Below are 17202 nucleotides of genomic sequence, written 5' to 3'. Positions count from 1 at the left end.
GGATGCCAAGAATGTATTGAAAGAACAAGAGAGGAGAGGTGGAAAGACCTATTAGGCTAAGACAGTGGTCGGGTGGGGGGTAATGAGAACCTGGGAATGGAAAGGAGAGGACAGCTGACTTAGAACAGATCTTGGGGGTCACACAGCTCCATCTATACCCAAACAGTGATCTCTCTGACAGTGTCCCTAACAAGTGCTCACCCAACCTCTGTTGGAAGACCTCTTGTGAAGAGAGATAAATTGCCTCCTGAAAAAGCCTGTCCAGCCTTTAGGACAGCTCTAATTTTGAGGAAAATTTTCCTTACATCTAATACCTGTGACCAGATCTACAAATAGTGTCAAATGGATAGGGCTTTTCTCCCAGGTGCTAAATATTGAAGGAGTGATGGGGTGTGGTCCCTTCTCTAGAAGAAGTGCATTCCTCCGACCCCTTCCCCATCCCAACCCAGGAGGGTACAAAGCATCCCTATAGTGGCCTGAATCCTTGAACTTTGACTTGCTGTCCTCCAAAACCCTAAGCTGACTTGTTGCGTAGTCACTTCCAGACCACAAACACCAAAGCTTCCATGGCACTCTACTTTTGGGGCCCATCTTCCCTTCTTAATCCACAGGAGGGTGAAGATGAACCACCCCTCTCCCAGGACCACTGTACCCTTGGCTATAGCATCTTCTGCATTACCACCACTGCCACCCCAAGTGTAAAAATGCCTACCAACAGCTCTGCCTCTGCCCTAACATGTAGACCATGCTGACTTTTAGTGATCACCACTTCTCTCTAAATATTCACAAACTACTTCTTTTCTAGAATTTTGGTAGAAATCCAAGTCAAGCTTGCAAGCCTATAGTTAAAGGACTGTTTCCTTTTGTTAATAAGCATGTATTAAGTGTTTACTATGTGCCAGACACTGTACTAAGCACTTTACCAATATTATCTCATTTGATCCTCACAACAACCCTGGAAGTTAGGGGTTATTCTTATTTCCATTTTCCAGCTTACAAAACTGAGGCAGACAGGTTATGTGATTTGCCCAGGGTTAAACAGTTAGCAGTACCTGAAGCTGAATTTGAACTCAGATCTTCCTGAGTTGTGCTTTATCCACTTCAACACATAGTAGCCTCCAGATTTTGCAAATCAGCACATTTAATTGTTGCTGGTCCTGTGGCCTCTTCCACCCTTCAGGATTATTCAAAGATCATTTACTTCTGTAAATGCTATAAGAGTACACAGCCCAGCTAGAAGTCATTTCATGTTCCAACATCAGTTTCTAAAAACCTAAAAATATTCTCTGACATTGCAAAGAAAGATTACATGGAAAGTAAAATTCTATTCTAAAATTTAACTGTGGGTTTTGAATATAAATCATATACTATTTATAGTAGAAATGCTTAAATTTTTGATGGGAAATAATTGTTCAACACTTAGGTGCTAAACTGTATGTGAAATGGTAGTCATTATACTTGTCTTTTAAGACCATAGAGAGGCAATGTCATATAGTAAAGAGGGGACCAGCCTTAGTGTCAGAAAGCCCTCCAATTCTGCCTCTGACCCATTAGCAGCCATGTGACCACGGGCAAGTGTTTAAACTTCTCAGTACACCCAGGCGACTCTTCAACACCAAACCAGAGAGCTGCTAATCTGTTATCTGGGGAGGTGATTTTCGCACCAGTATGTCCTTACTCTGATGAAATCACAGGTCGAAACCAAAGGAGAAAAACCACAATACTTTTCTCAGCACACAGGCAGTGCCACCTGAAAGTGCTGGTGTGAGATGTGGGGTGTCTCTCAGAACCTAGTAACTAACACAGCAATATCACAGACAGCTTGCATTTTTAGATTGTATTAGATTTTTTTTTAATTTGTCCAGATTGCAATTAAAAGGCTTTCACATGAAGAGGGATTCCACTGTTCTGCTTGGCCTCAGAAGACAGACCAGAAACAGTGAGTTAAAGTTGCAGAGTAACCAAGTTAGGCCTGTTAGGAAAAGGTTCCTAACAACTGAGGCTTTTCAGAAGTTAGAATGGGCTCCCTCTGGAGGCAGTGGGTGTCTCATCATTGGGGATCATTAAGCAGAGAATGGATGGCCATTTGCAGGGGGTGTGGGTGAATTCCAATCTAACTCCGAGGTCCTTTTTTTTTTCTGTTACTTTTTAAGTGACTTGCGGGGAGGGGGGGGGCAGGAGGGAGGCTAGTAAGTGTCAAGTATCTGAAGCTGGATTTGATCTGAGGTCCTCCTGACTCCAGGGCCAGTGCTTAACTGAGGTTCTGAGAGAAAAGTCATTCCAGTCATACTAAACATTCAAAAGAATACTTTGCCTTGCCCATTTCTTCCAAGTGATTTAAAAACAAATATAAAATACATAATAAGGCAGGCTTTTTTCTTCAACTGAAGAAAAATATCAAGCAAGTTTTTATGAAACAGCTATCATATGGTAAGCACTGTGCTAGGTGCTTCAAACAGATTATATGCTATGGAAGGGGAGGGGGTGAGATAGTAACAAGTCTAAAATACTTGCAAAGTAATTTGGAGAGGTGGAAATAGAAAAGCCTTCAAGTACAAGTTGGCATTTGTTCTGAGATTTAATGGAAACAAGGAATTGTAAGAAGCATATTAGGGAGGGAGTGCATGCCAGGCATGGGAGACAGCCTATGCAAAGCTATGGGGGTGGGAGATGAAGTGTTATATGTGAGGAATAACAGTGTGCTGCTGAAGTACTTTATTTGGACACTTTATGAGCTTAAGAGATTAATTTGCTTTGACCTAGGGGTGGACATTTAAATTGTTAACAAGTATTTTGGGAATGATTGATTGACAAGATTATCTTGCTGGGACCTAGGGGTGGGTCATGTTTGTATTGTAAACCAATATTTGAGAATGTCACTGAATGATATGTTTTGCATTATTGCGAATGATATGTTTTAGTTTCCTTTGTAATTGGATCACAATGTATGTTCTAGGATACATGACTGATTAGATTATGTATCCTATAACAAGGGGTGGAGTGTGTTGGTAAGCAAAATAGGCTCCTTAGCACTTAGTTCAACAAGTGCCCTTGAATAGTTTGGCTTTTGTTCCCTTTGAGTAATTCATTGAGCCTTACTAGGTGCTAAGCCCCAGGCCCAACCGCTATTAGGCGGAAAACCTTAGTGGGTGTGGACTGGCAACTAAGGTGGGGCTAACTCCAGGGAGGGCCTAGTTTACACATTTGGGAGAGCAGAGGCTCTTAGACCAGTGGGTTTAAGTCCGCCTCTTTGTGACGATTCTAGGTCACATGGGTGAGTCTCATGTGTGACTCACCCCTGACACTGAAAAAGATATAAAAACCAGGGGTTGGCTGTCTGTTCTTTGGAGCTCTCTTACCCACAGCAGTGGTGGCGTGTGTGACTGGGCCAGCCCTTGTTCTGAGCTCCCGGGCTGAACCTAGAGTTGGTAACTATGAATTGTATTGGGTCTGTCTGTAATTTGTTTAAGGGCTCTTGAGATGGTGTTGATGAGGAGACTCTGGGCAGCTGTAGCTAAGGAGCCCTCCAGCTTGTAAACCCAGATGCTGAGACTTTGTTGAACTCTGGTAACTATGTATTGGGATTTGAATCAGACAAGGTCTGTCTGTTGATGTTTGTAATTTGTTTGTATTTTATTCTAAAGTTCGGGGTGCTAACTTTTTCCCCTGAACTAAGTGAATGATATTTGTGTGCTGAATTAAAGTAAGCTTGCCAACCCCTTAACCTTGCTTTCCTTAGTTAAGCAGATCAAAAGAACCTGTTCTGTTGGCAGCTTTCTGGGTGCTGGCTGTGGGTGGATCTTACACCCCCACAGAAGCTGCTAGCCAGATTGTTGAAACAGAGGGCCATAGTGTAGAATCTGGAGGGGACCAATTAATGCAAAACTAAATTGAAAAGGTAATTTGGGGTCAGGTTAGGAAGGGCTTTAAAAGTCAACCAAAGGAGTTTATAACTGATCCTAAAGGCATTTGGGTTCCATGAGAGCAGTTCTTAACATGAAGACCTATGGACCTCTTCTCAAAAACATATTTTTAAAATATATAGAATTACAAAGGGAATTAATCATATTGAAATGGTTATTGGAATATTTTAAAAACACAAAATAAATGTGATTTAGAGTGTGTAGGGGTGTCCTAATAGTTAGGAGAAGGATCAGGAAAGACGTCTTGAGGAGATGATTGAGCTGAGCTTTGAAGGGAGCAACAAATTCCCAAAAGACAGAGGTGTGGAGGAGATGATTCCAGGGATGGAGGTTAGTCCAAATTAATGGAGGTGAACGTTGAAATGCTGTGTTCAGGGAATATAACAGGGAGGCCAGTTTGGCTGGAACATCAGTATGTGAAGGTGATCAGGCTGCCTCTGGAGGAAATGAGTTTCCTGTCATTCTGATAGTCATCAAACAATCTGAAAAATCCTTGCAGGGGATGGGAATGATCTAGGACTGATGTTTATTAAGAACCTATGTGCCAGGCACTAAGCTAGGTGCCAGGAATACAAATAAAATGAAACAATCCCTTCTGCCAGGGAGCTTAAGTTATATTGGAGGAAGCAACAGATACATGTTATATACTTATAGTATAGACTATAAGTATATACATAGTAAACATAAAGAGAAAAGATACAAATAAATACAAGGTAATTAGAGAGGGAAAGTGTGGAAAGCAGGTTGTCAGGTAGAAGAGGATGCTTGAGGTAAGTTGGTTGGTTAATTATTATCCTTCACTTGTTTGGCTGATTGTTGTCTTTAATTCTAGAAGAGGACCAAAATGACATCACTATGTCAGGGCCACGGTACAGTGTGTCTGACTGGCTGATGAGACCAGTATGAGCTCGGAAGGCTCTACCACAGGTCAGGCACAACTAGTCCATACAGACATTTGGAGTGGAGGTGTCTCTAAGTTTGTGCATCTCACATTTCTTTTGAGCTACATGCTTGAGGTGTATATGACAGGAATAGAAGGATTCTGTGAGGCAGATGTGAGAGATGTGGAGGGAGAAACAGCAGGATATGAGAATTGGCTAGAAATGTGGGGTGAGGGAGAGTGAGGATATACTGAGATTATGAGACAAAGAGACTGGAAGAATTATAGTGCCTTCGAGAAATATAGGGAAGTTTGGAAGAGGGGTGGGTTTGTGGGGAAAGATAATGAGTTCACTTTTAAACATATTTCTGGGACATCCAGTTTGAAATGTCCAATAGGCAATTTGTGATATAGGACTGAAGCTCAGAGGAGAAACTGGGACTCAATATATATCATGTGTATATAAGTAATTAAACCCATAGAAACTGATAATCACCAAGGGAGTGTGTAAAAAGAGCTAAGAGGGGGCAGCGTCTTAAACAACACCCAGAGTTAGGGATATGATATGGATTATGAGCCAACAAAGGAGACTAAGGATCGGTCAAGATAGACAGGAAGAGAACCAGGGGAGAGAACTGTCATGAAAATCCAAAGAAGAGAGTATCCAGGAGGAAAATATGATTGGCAATGTTGAATAATGCAGAGGGGTCAAAAAAGATGAGGTCTAAAAAAGACTGTCATCAGATTTGGCTATTAAGAAATCATTGAGGGGATGGAGCCAAGATGGTGGCTAGAAAAGCAGGGACGTACCAAAAGCTCTCCCCCAGGACCCTCCAAACACCTATAAAAATGGCTCTGAACAAATTCTAGAACTGCAGAACCCACAAAATAGCTGAGGTAAGCAGGGCTCCAGCCCAGGACAACCTGGATGGTTGCTGGGGAAGGTCTATCACACGGAGCTGGGAGCGGAGTGGAACGGAGCCCAGCGTGGGCTGCGCCCAGACCAACCAGACCGAGAGCCTGGTGGAACAGACCCTAGAACCCTGAATCAGTGAGCTGTGGCAGTTACCAGACTTCTCAACCCACAAACACCAAAAACAACAGAGAAGGTTAGTTGGAAAAAACTGTGGGGACAGAATGAAAGGAGTTTGCAGTTCAGCCACCACCCCGGGGGCAGCAGGGGAGGTGCAGCTACAGAACTATGGCTGCAGTTGCTTCCAGCACCAGGCCCACCTGGTGGGAGGAATAAAGTGGCGGATCAGAGCCGGAGTGCAGAGCCTGCTTAAGATCTGAGTCAAGGTCCAGGTTGGTGGTTCTTGGGGCAGGAGGAGTCCTGGTGTGGCAGGGCTTGCTGAGTAGGAAAAGCTCTGAAAACAACAGTGCAACCCCTCAAGCTTGGGACAAAGTACTCTCTACTCTACAAGCAGTCATACCACGATGAAAAACTCAAGGGTCAAGTAGTTGGCTGGGAACATGAGCAGGCAGCAAAAATGGACTCAGATTTCAGACTCAGACTTTGGAATCTTTTTTTTTTGGTGACAAAGAAGACCAAAACATACAGCCTAAAGAAGTCAACAAAGTCAAAGAGCCTACATCAAAAGCCTCCAAGAAAAACATGAACTGGTCTCAGGCCATGGAAGAGCTCAAAAAGGATGTGGAAAAGCAAGTTAGAGAAGTAGAGGAAAAATTGGGAAGAGAAATGAGAGTGATGCAAGAAAACCATAAAAAACAAGTCAATGACTTACTAAAGGAGACCCAAAAAAATACTGAAGAAAATAACACCTTAAAAATAGACTAACTCAAATGGCAAAAGAGCTCCAAAAAGCCAATGAGGAGAAGAATGCCTTGAAAAGGCAGAATTAGCCAAATGGAAAAGGAGGTCCAAAAGACCACTGAAGAAAATACCACCTTAAAAATTAGATTGGAGCAAATGGAAGCTTGTGACTTTATGGGAAATCAAGATATTATAAAACAGAACCAAAGGAATGAAAAAGTTGAAGACAACGTGAAATATCTCATTGGAAAAACCACTGACCTGGAAAATAGATCCAGGAGAGATGATTTAAAAATTATTGGACTACCTGAAAGCCATGATCAAAAAAAGAGCCTAGATATCATCTTTCAAGAAATTATCAAGGAGAACTGCCCTGATATTCTAGAGCCAAACGGTAAAATAGAAATGTAAAGAATCCACCGACCACCTACTAAAAAAGATCCCAAAAAGAAATCTCCTAGGAATATTGTCACCAAATTCCAGATCAAGGAGTAAATACTGCAAGCAGCCAGAAAGAAACAATTTGAGTATTGTGGAAACACAATCAGAATCTAGCAGCTTCTACATTAAGGGATCGATATTCCAGAGGTCAATGGAGCTAGAATTAAAACCAAGAATCACCTACCCAGCAAAACTGAGTATCATGATCCAAGGCAAAATATGGCCTTTCAGTAAAATAGAGGACTTTCAAGCTTTCTCAGTGAAAAGACCAGAGCTGAATAGAAAATTTGACTTTCAAACACAAGAATCAAGAGAAGCATGAAAAGGTAAGCAAGAAAGAGAAATCATAAGGGACTTACTGAAGTTGACCTGCTTTGTTTACATTCCTACATGGAAAGATGATGTGTATAATTCATGAGACCTCAGTATTAGGGTAGGTGAAGGGAATATACGTACGTGTGTGTGTGTGTGTGTGTGTGTATAGACAGAGGGCACAGGGTGAGTTGAATATGAAGGGATGATATCTAAAAAAATAAAATCCAATTAAGGGATGAGAGAGGAATATATTGAGAGAGGGAGAAAGGAAGAGATAGAATGGGGTAAATTATCTCACATAAAAGTGGCAAGAAAAAGCAGTTCTGTAGGAAGGGAAGCGGGGGCAGGTGAGGGAGAATGAGTGATTCTTGCTGTCATTGGAATTGACCTGAGGAGGGAATAACATACACACTCAATTGGGTATCTTACCCCATAGGAAAGAAGGAGGAAGGAGATAAAAAGGGGGGGGGGTGCATAGAAGGGAGGACAGATAGGGGGAGGAGGTAACCAAGAGCAAACACTTTCAAAAAGGGACAGGGTCAAGGGAGAAAATTGAACAAAGGGGGAAAGAATAGGAAGGAGCAAAATATAGTTAGTCTTTTACAACATGAGTATTGTGGAAGGGTTTTACATAATGATATGCATGTGGCCTATGTTGAATTGCTTGCCTTCTTAGGGAGGGTGGGTGGGGAGGGAAGAGGGAAGAGAATTTGGAACTCAAAGTTTTAAAAGCAGATGTTCAAAAAAAAAGTTTTTGCATGCAACTAGGAAATAAGATACACAGGCAATGGGGCATAGAAATCTATCTTCCCCTACAAAAAAATAAGGGAAAAGGGGATGGGGGGGAGTGGAGTGACAGAAGGGAGGGCTGACTGGGGAACGGGGCAATCAGAATATATGCCATCTTGGAGTTGGCAGGAGGGTAGAAATGGGGAGAAAATTTGCAATTCAAACTCTTGTGAAAATCAATGCTGAAAACTAAAAATATTAAATAAATAAATAAATAAATAAATAAAAGGAAAAAAAAAAGAAATCATTGATAACTATGGAGAAAGCAGTTTCATTTGAGTGATGAGACCAGAAGCCATATTGTAAAGAGTTTGGCTGAGGAGGGGAGGAAAGACAAAGATGATAGCTTGAGAGAGTAATAGGGTCTAGTGGAAATTGGTTTTGTTTTTTGTTGGTGATTTTTCTTTTTCTTTTTAGGATGGGAAAGATTTAGGCATGTTTGAAGGCATTGCAGAACCAGCAGGTAGGGAGAGATTGAAGATTGGGGAGAAAGGAGGCAGTCTGCTGGAGAAAATGGATAGAATCAAGGGAAAAAGCAAAAGGTGTTGGCAAGGAAAAGGGTTACCTCGTTATCATGGCCTGGGGGAAGAAAGAAAGAGTCAGGAATGATGGTGAGGAGTTTTGAGGTGAAGGAAGAGGAGAAAAGGAAGCTCATAGCAAAAAGTCTGTTTTCTCCATAAAGTGAAAGGCAGAATCCTCAACTGAGAGAGTAGGAGAAGGAAAGTGAAAGAGAACAGGAGACAAAAGATTTGGAATGGCTTATAAGGGGAGCCAGATATGAAATCAATTACAGAGGAAGAAAAGAATTGCCTTGATGCAGTAAGAGCCCAACTGAAATCTAACAACATGAATTTAGGATATATCCAGTCAGCATAGTGGAGAAGCTAAGTGGTGCAGTGCATAGAACACTGGACCTGGAGGTAAGAAGACTTCCTGAGTTAAAATCTGGCCTCAGACATTTACTAGCTGTGTGACCCTTAATCCTGTTTGACTCAATTTCCTCATCTCTAAAATGAGCTGGAGAAGGAAATGGCAAACCACTCCAGTATCTTTGTCAAGAAAACCCCAAATGGAGTCCCAAAGATTTGGACATGACTGAAACAACTGAACAGTAACAACAACCATCAGCATGGTAATGTGACATCCTCCAGCTCCATTCAGCCACATATGTGGGTTAGACTAGATGTCTTCTGAGGTTCCTTCTAACTCTGAGATTCCATGAGATTAGAGTTGCATTTTAAAGCACTTATTTATTGTTAAATATTAAACACAGTGCACATTTCTTTAGTAATTCTTACCAAGTATCCAGAGGTTATAGAATTCAAATTCTTCAAATCATCATTTACCAAAGAAAAACAAATCCGTTGAGAAATAAATGGTACTCTTCCTCAAAATTGGATGTGAATTAAAATAATAATTTCTGATAACTCGATCCATCTCTTCTGTCTTTCAAATCCTTTTCAAATTTATTATTATAATTTCTGCACCAAATCGCATTAATACCTGTGAGGAACAGAGGAAGGAAGTGAAAAGAAAGGAAATAAACATTTATTAAGTGCCTACTATGTGCCAAACACTATGCCAAACATTTTATAAATATCTCCGTTTATCATCATAACAACCTATGAGGTAGGTGCTATTGTTGTCCCCACTTTACAGTGGAGGAAACTGAAGCAGACAGAACTGAAATTACTTGTCTAGAGTCAAAGAGCTAGTAAATATCTGAGGCCTGATTTGAACTCAGGACTTCCCGATTCCAGATCCATCACTTAATCCATTGAACCACCTAGCTGTCCCCACACTTCATTCTTTATAGACATAGATCTGATGAGATTATTCAGACATCTTCAGGAGTTCCATACTGCCTACTGACTGAAATCCTTGGCTGGACTTCGAGGGACTCTGCAATATGATGCCATTCTTCCCAGCATAGCATTATGAGGAAGGGCTTGATTAGTTACATTCTTTAACACCGCATGTCCGGTTCGTTGTCACATACCGTGATTTCTATCTATACACATCTGTGGCACAGCAGAGAGGATGCTGGCTTTGATAGGAAGGCCTGCTGTGTTAGTTAGATGAACCTGGGTAAAGCACTTAACTTCTCAGGCTTAATTTCCTCATCAGTAAAATGAGAGATTGGACTCCGTAGCCAGAAGAATCCTTTTTAGCTCTAGATCTATGATACTGCAGCCTCTTACCTCTGACTCCTTCCCTCTTTACACAGTCTCACCTTGGTTCAGTCCCTCTTGCATAGATTAGAGAAATAACTTTAACAAGCACTCTCCCCCCAGCCCCAGCTCTCCCCACTGCAGTCCACACTCCACACATCTGCCCAAGTGATGTTTCTTAGGCACAGATCCAGACATGTCTGTCTCAGTAAACTCCCAAGGCTCCCCTGCTGCCACCAGGGTACAGATCACACTTCTCTCTTTAGCTCTTTGGGGCTCACAGCCTGACCCCAGTCTGTTTTCTGGCCGCCTTATTCCCCTTACACAAGGCCCCACATCATTCCTGCTGGCTGGAATGCTCTCCCTCCTCGTTCTGCCCCATGGAATGCCAGTCTCCTTAGAAGAGGCGCTCATGCCTTATCTTCTGCCTAAAGATTTCCTGACCTTCCAGCTGATGGTGCCTCTCCTCTCTCACTGCCACATATTTAACTGCTTAGTATTTATTTTGCATTTATTCCCTTCAATATTTATTTTATATAAACTTATGTTTGTACTTGTCATATTTCCCAATTGAATGTGAGCTCCTAGTGGTTGTTTCATTCTTTGTATTGCCAGGGCCTAGCACAGTGCTTCACACTTACTAGGCACTTAATAAATTCTTGTTGACTGATTGGGATTGTTGAAATGGTCAATGTACAATTAATTGCTAAGCATTACAACAGAGCCTTTGGATTTTAGCTTATGCCACAGTGAAATTCTAAAATGAGAGGCTGTTTATTACGTGAGAATAAAAGAAAAAGAGAAAGTGTGAAGTGAGTGGATGCATAGAGTGGTAATGATAAGTTTAAATGTTGAAATGCCTGAAACCCTCAGTAGGTGGGGACTAACCTAATAAATATAAAATTGTCAGAAGCTGATGTCAAGAATAACTTACTGGGAAGTTATTGCAGCTTGTGAGAATTCGGTGAATAGGTTATCATCAATATGTAAAGGTTCCTCCTTTTTTTTCTTTTTGGCATTTGTTTCTTGCTTTCTGTGGCTTGGGATACTAGCATATGTTTACTTATACCACGTAAACCAATCTGGATTGGTTCATTTAAATGGGTGGCATTACTGGACAGAGGACGAAGCATAACTGCATTCTAATTCCAGTATTCCTCGGAGCTTTCAAGGAGCTTCTTTTTTTGTGCATGGGAGCCCAACCCACCTTAGGACTTAAGCTTTGGTGTCCTTAGCTCAGTCTGTCCTACCGAAACCCCTAGATGTCCTAGCATAAATATCAATAGAGGAAGACTTGGATGGAATTCTTGAGCCCCTTTTTCTTTTTCATGATCACCTATTTAGATCATCCTATATGCAATTTAGAATTCCACCCTCCTTTCCCCTGCCCCCATCTTCATACTGTGGGCGCACATGAAACTCTTCACCCTTCATTACCAACAAATAGGTAATGCCATTTACAGTAAGACTCCTTGGTTCATGCCTAAGCCTCAACTGAGATAATTACATCATGTGCAAACTTGTTAATTGCAACTTGATCCCCCAAATTTCAATTTAAAGAGGTTTGCTGTAGTTGCTTTCATATCATCAGTCACCCTTCTCTCTTCAAGTCTCTGTTCACTCACACTCTTTGGAGGACCATGAGCCTGGGTTAACACTCTTACTGTCTCTCCAACAGACCTCAAGGAACTGAGGGAGAGAGGAGAGAAGGGGCTGCTAGGGCACCCCTTAGGGGCGAGTCTGGAAAGTTCTAAAGGCCACTCTAGCACAAGCAGCCTCCTAAGCTTTGTAGTTTCGGGTCCTCCAGGGCTGGCAGAAAGCTCCCATAGGTGATGGTGTGGCATGGATGTACAACCTCGGAGAGTCCAGGTGAGTAACCCCCTTTTCTGTATAAAGAAGTGTAAGTCTATTTTAAGGACTGAAGAATAGAGGTGATCATTTTTTCCCAGAATCAGTTAAAAATCGCCATGGTAAATCCCAAGTCTCAAGAGTCAGTCATGTTTTAAAATAGCCCATTGCCAATTTGGTAAAAAGAATTTGCCTTTGATTTCAAAGGGAAGAAATGCATCTTCTAGCAACTTGCGTGCCATTGTAATGGATTCAGATCATCTGATAACTGGTTTTTTTTTTTAATTTAAATTATTTCAATAAACAACTCCTTAACATAAGTTAAAAAAAAAGAAAGAAAGAAAATACATGTCATTTTAAAGGAGGCACCATGATATGATGGAAAAGACCTGGGTTCTAGCCCTGGATCTGCACCAACCGGCTGCACAGCCTTGGGCAAGTCACTTCACTGCCCAATATATCTATAAAATGAGAATGTTCTACTAGATGATGTCTAAGGTGTCTTCCAGCGATGGCGACTCAGCAAATCTGGTGATTTTCTGTGTGACTCTGTGATGCTGCTAGACCTTAGATAATTGCTGTCATGCTGAAGATCTTTCACATTCATGCCAGCTGTTTTAGAAAGATTTCCCGTTACCGATAATCTGAAATTGTTTTCACTAGGTACATTACTGACACTAAAAGGAGCTGTTCTAACATTCTCCTGTATGGACCGTCTGGGGGGATTAATGCATCCACCGTATGAAGTCTGGCGGGACCCAAACAGTGTGGATGATAATGAAAAAGGAAGAAAAAGGAAACTGGTCATGAATTCCCCATCAACTTCCCAGGAAATGGGAGATCATCAGTATGCAGTTGTCTGCTCAGAAAAACAAGCCAAAGTATTCTCATTGCCTTCCCAGACTTGCCTTTATGTTCATAACATCACAGAGACATCCTTCATATTGCAAGCGGCTGTGGTAGTCATGTGTAACAGTGCCTGTCTGGCCTGCTTCTGTGCCAATGGCCACATCATGATAATGAGGTACCCACTTTCTTTGTTACTGTTTGGGAATCATGACAATTCATTCTTGAAAAAGAGAAGGCAGTTTCAACTAAAGAAAAGAGAGAAAATAGAGATAAAGAGAATACCCAAAAGCAAAAAGAAGGCCTGTCATTCTAGAAAGAAAGACTCTTTTAAGGAATCCTTTCTCTCTAGACACAGTTTCTTCTCTTTCTCTAAGAAATCAATCTTTTTATATAAAAATAATTTTTCCTGCTTTTGAAAAAGCATATTTTCTTTTTCTTTATATTCCTCAGGGCCTTTAAGGTCACCTCAACAATGGACTTATTAACTTAGAAGTCATGTCACATAAGCATTTGATAAACATTTTTCACCCCACTGAGTCTGTCAGATTGAACTATTGTACCCTTTGATTTACTGGTGATGAAACAGAATTGGATAGCTGATCGTTTTCATTCATTTAAACACTACCCTATTCAGATGGCATCTCATGTGCAGCGTTGCTTGAAATAGCGCTTTCTCAGCACCCCTTGACATGAGGGCTATATCATGAGTTCACTTGGCTGGCTACTCAGTGACTCTACTTACTCCTCCGTCCTTGTCATCCACCTAGTTCATTCTTTCTAACCCAACACCAAGTTCTGTGACTAATTCTCCTAAGTCATATATTAGCACCTATCCGATGGTATCCATAAAGACAGACACATATATCTATACAACCCTATGTATCTGAGGCAGTATAATATTCTGCTCTGTGTCCACAAACATCCAACAATACTTCAACAGTACTTCAGCCTCCATCACTACCCAACACAACGGTAGGTAGGAACCAGGAAGTAACAGTAAGCATGTGAAGACAGAGCATCCCATACCCCAGCCCTATGCTATGCCTACCACCTGCCTTCTCTGTTTCTGCTGGAGCGCTGCTTAATGGAATGTTTGATGGAAATCACACCCCTGTGCTTACTGAATCCACTACAAATTTATGTCCTCTGATCTCAACTGGACCCAGCTTTACTACAGCCAAGTAATCCTTTTATTCTTCCCGATTGCCTAATTAGCACATTGCCTGCAATAGTTATTCTACATTTTCTTTCTTCAAACCCTGTTTGTGACTTCTTCCTTCTCTGTCTGATTGCAGAACCTCACCTCCTTCCTTCCTGAGAATATTGAAGCTCTCTTTGAAATCTCTCTTTCTCCAGCTCCATACTTCAGAATCCCTCTAGGACTCTATTTATCCACATTCTCTGCCATCTCTCCAGTTCCTGAGAGAGAAGCGACCCTTCTTGCTGAGACCAATACTTCTACTTGTGTTCTTGCACCCATCCTTTATCAAAGCTTGGCACTTTGATCATTCTCTCCATCTCTCTCATCTTCAATCTCTTCTTACCCTCCCACTCCCTACAAAAATTCTCAGATTAAAAATTAAAATACCTTCCTTTCACCTTGTCATCTCCTCAGTCTATCTTCCTATATCTCTGCTTTTCACTCTCAAATTCTTTCATTTCCTTCTGTATCTTCTCATTTCTCTTTAAGTCCTCTAGACTCTCTTAAGGCCTTTTCTTATTCTTAATCCTAATTGATTTCTCTTCAACTTTTGGCACTTTCATTTGGAATAGTTTTATCTCCTTTGGCTTCTATAACTGTATATTTCTGGTCCTCCTCCTATCGGTCTCCTCACCACCCACCTCATGCCTCCAAAGTATGACTGTCCCCCAGGATTCTTTCTTTGGCTATCTTCTTTTCTGTCTCTATACTTGCTTTGTGATCTAATCAGATCCCATGAGATTGTCATCATCATTTCCGCAAATGTCTCTCAGATCTATAGATACAGCCCTAATCTTTTCCTTGAATACTAGTCCTTTTTCCCTGACTACCTACTAGATAGCTCCACTTAGATATCCCATAAATGTTCTCAAACTTGTTATATCTAAAATGGAACGCATTCTCTCACCCCGCAACCTGATCCTCTTCCAGACTTACCTATTTCTGTTGGATCCTTCTAAGAATACAGGTTTGCAAACTGATAATTCACTCTAAACCCTTTCCCCTTAGTCACCCACCCCTCCCATCTAGATAATCATTAATTCCCATGGATTCTTCCTCTTGTCTTTCATACCTGCCCCCTCCTCTCCACTCACATAGCCACTGCCCTTATTCCATCCTGCGTTACTTCTCACCTGGACGATTGCAGCCCTCTTCCTATAACTCTTCCCATTTCCTCTCCATTTACCTTCTTCATGGAATCACAGCATTTTCAGTGTTGGAAGGAACCTCAGTATTCCTCTAGAAGTCAAGCCATACCTGAAAGAGAGTCGCCACTACAACAGTGATGACCGATGTTTGTTCGTCTCTGCTTGAAGACCTCCAACTTAAGAGAGCTCCCAGCCTCCCAAGGCAGACCATTCACCCTCAGATAGATCTAATTGTTAGGGAGTGTTTCCTGACCTCAGACCTCAATTTGCCTCTTTGCTATTTCTGACTAGTACTCCTGGTTCTGTGCCAGGGCCAAACAGAATGAGTCTAATCCCCCTTTCACATGACAACCCTTAAAATCATTGAAGGCAACTTTCATGCCCTCCCCTTCTGAAGTCTCCTCTTATCCAAGCTAAATATCCCCAGTTCCTTCATCTGGTCTTCATATGCCATGGACTCAAGGCCCTTCCCCATCTCAGTTGCCTTCCTCTGGACACTGTCTAGGTTATCAATGTCCTCAGATTGTGGTGCCCAGAACTGAGCACAATAATAAAGATGTGGAGGACACTGCTGCCAAAATCATCTTTCTGAAACATAGCTGTGATTATGTCATTTCCCTGTTTAACAGTCCCTAATGGCTCCTTACTACTTCTGGTCTCCTCAGCCTGTCTACCATCTAGTCCCTTTTTCAGCATGCTATATTTTAGCCAAACCGATCTACTCCCTGTTCCCAGAATCTAACATTCCACCTCCCCTCCTGTATGTTTTCTCTGTCCCCCATGCCTGTATGCCCTCCCTCTAGCTATCCACTTCTAATGACCTTCAGCTGCCTATGAGAATCAATACAGGTACTACTTCCTGCACAAAGCCTTTCCTTCTCCCTCTGGCTCAAGGTATCTTTCCTCACCTTTGTTGCATCATGGCCTCCTTGGGCAGTCTGATGAAGCCTATGGATCCTTTCTAAAAATCATACTTTTTAAATGCATCAAATAAAATAACTGAGTACTTACTTTTCTCCTGACCCATTATCCATGCCATTGGTTATATGCTAGGAAAGCTGAGGTGAATGAGGGCTGCCATGTACCACAAGGTGCTCCGAACATAGACCCTAAAGCCCAGTTCGGAAGGAAGTGGACATCAGCCATCAGGTGTAGTCCTTCCCAATGCCCTCTTGGTTTGCACTCGCAGTAGCCCAGCCTCCTGGATTGACCCTAGAGCTTGAATATACACCAGCAGACCCCATAGTGAAATGATACCTGAGAACATTAAAAGTCTTATAGGTAGTGCCCAGAAAGATAGCATTGCTATTCAGAAGGATGCTTAGTGGTCAGCGTCTACTTTTTGTATCTATCTGTGAGTGTGGATTCATAGACTGTACATGTGTTCATGGGAATGTTTTGCTATGAATCTCATAGGCTGTCAAAGCCAGGAAACACATTAGGGATCATCTAATCCCCCTACCTCATTTTACAGCTGAGGAAATGAAGACCTTAAGAGAGAATGTGTTTTGTCTGTCCATGTATGACTAACAGTAGGTCTTTATCTATGTGCCTTTATCAAAACACTTATTTTGATAATTTGACTATCCATAAAGTCAACAAAATCTGAAAAATTCAAACACTTGGTATCTTTTTAGGGTAAGCAATACCAAATGACGATTTTAGTTGTTTTTGTCACCACAGATTGTTAATGACATTATCTTTTCTCTGTGTACTGCTGTCTGCATGTTTGTATATGAAGTGCTTAGGCCCAAGTACATATCTTCATGTGTATGTGTATATCTATATGTGTGTGAAAATAGTTGTTCTGGGATTAAGAGTTTCTGTGTAAATGTATATTTGGATATTCCCTCAGTTCTCAGA

The 17202-nt window shown here is 41.6% G+C and overlaps 1 protein-coding gene across 1 annotated transcript in view; it reads left to right on the top strand.

Moving 5' to 3' along the window:
• Window positions 1-17202, top strand: part of STXBP5L (syntaxin binding protein 5 like) — a 324117-nt gene that overhangs the window by 292971 nt on the left and 13944 nt on the right. Inside the window, exon 23 of the mRNA XM_036744107.1 lies at window positions 12805-13165. Coding sequence (XP_036600002.1) covers window positions 12805-13165 — 361 coding nt within the window. The remainder of the gene's footprint in view (window positions 1-12804; window positions 13166-17202) is intronic.

The sequence above is a fragment of the Trichosurus vulpecula genome, chromosome 2 (assembly GCF_011100635.1).
Source record: "Trichosurus vulpecula isolate mTriVul1 chromosome 2, mTriVul1.pri, whole genome shotgun sequence".
Taxonomy (NCBI): Eukaryota; Metazoa; Chordata; class Mammalia; order Diprotodontia; family Phalangeridae; genus Trichosurus; species Trichosurus vulpecula.
This window is presented reverse-complemented; position numbering and strand designations above follow the sequence as displayed.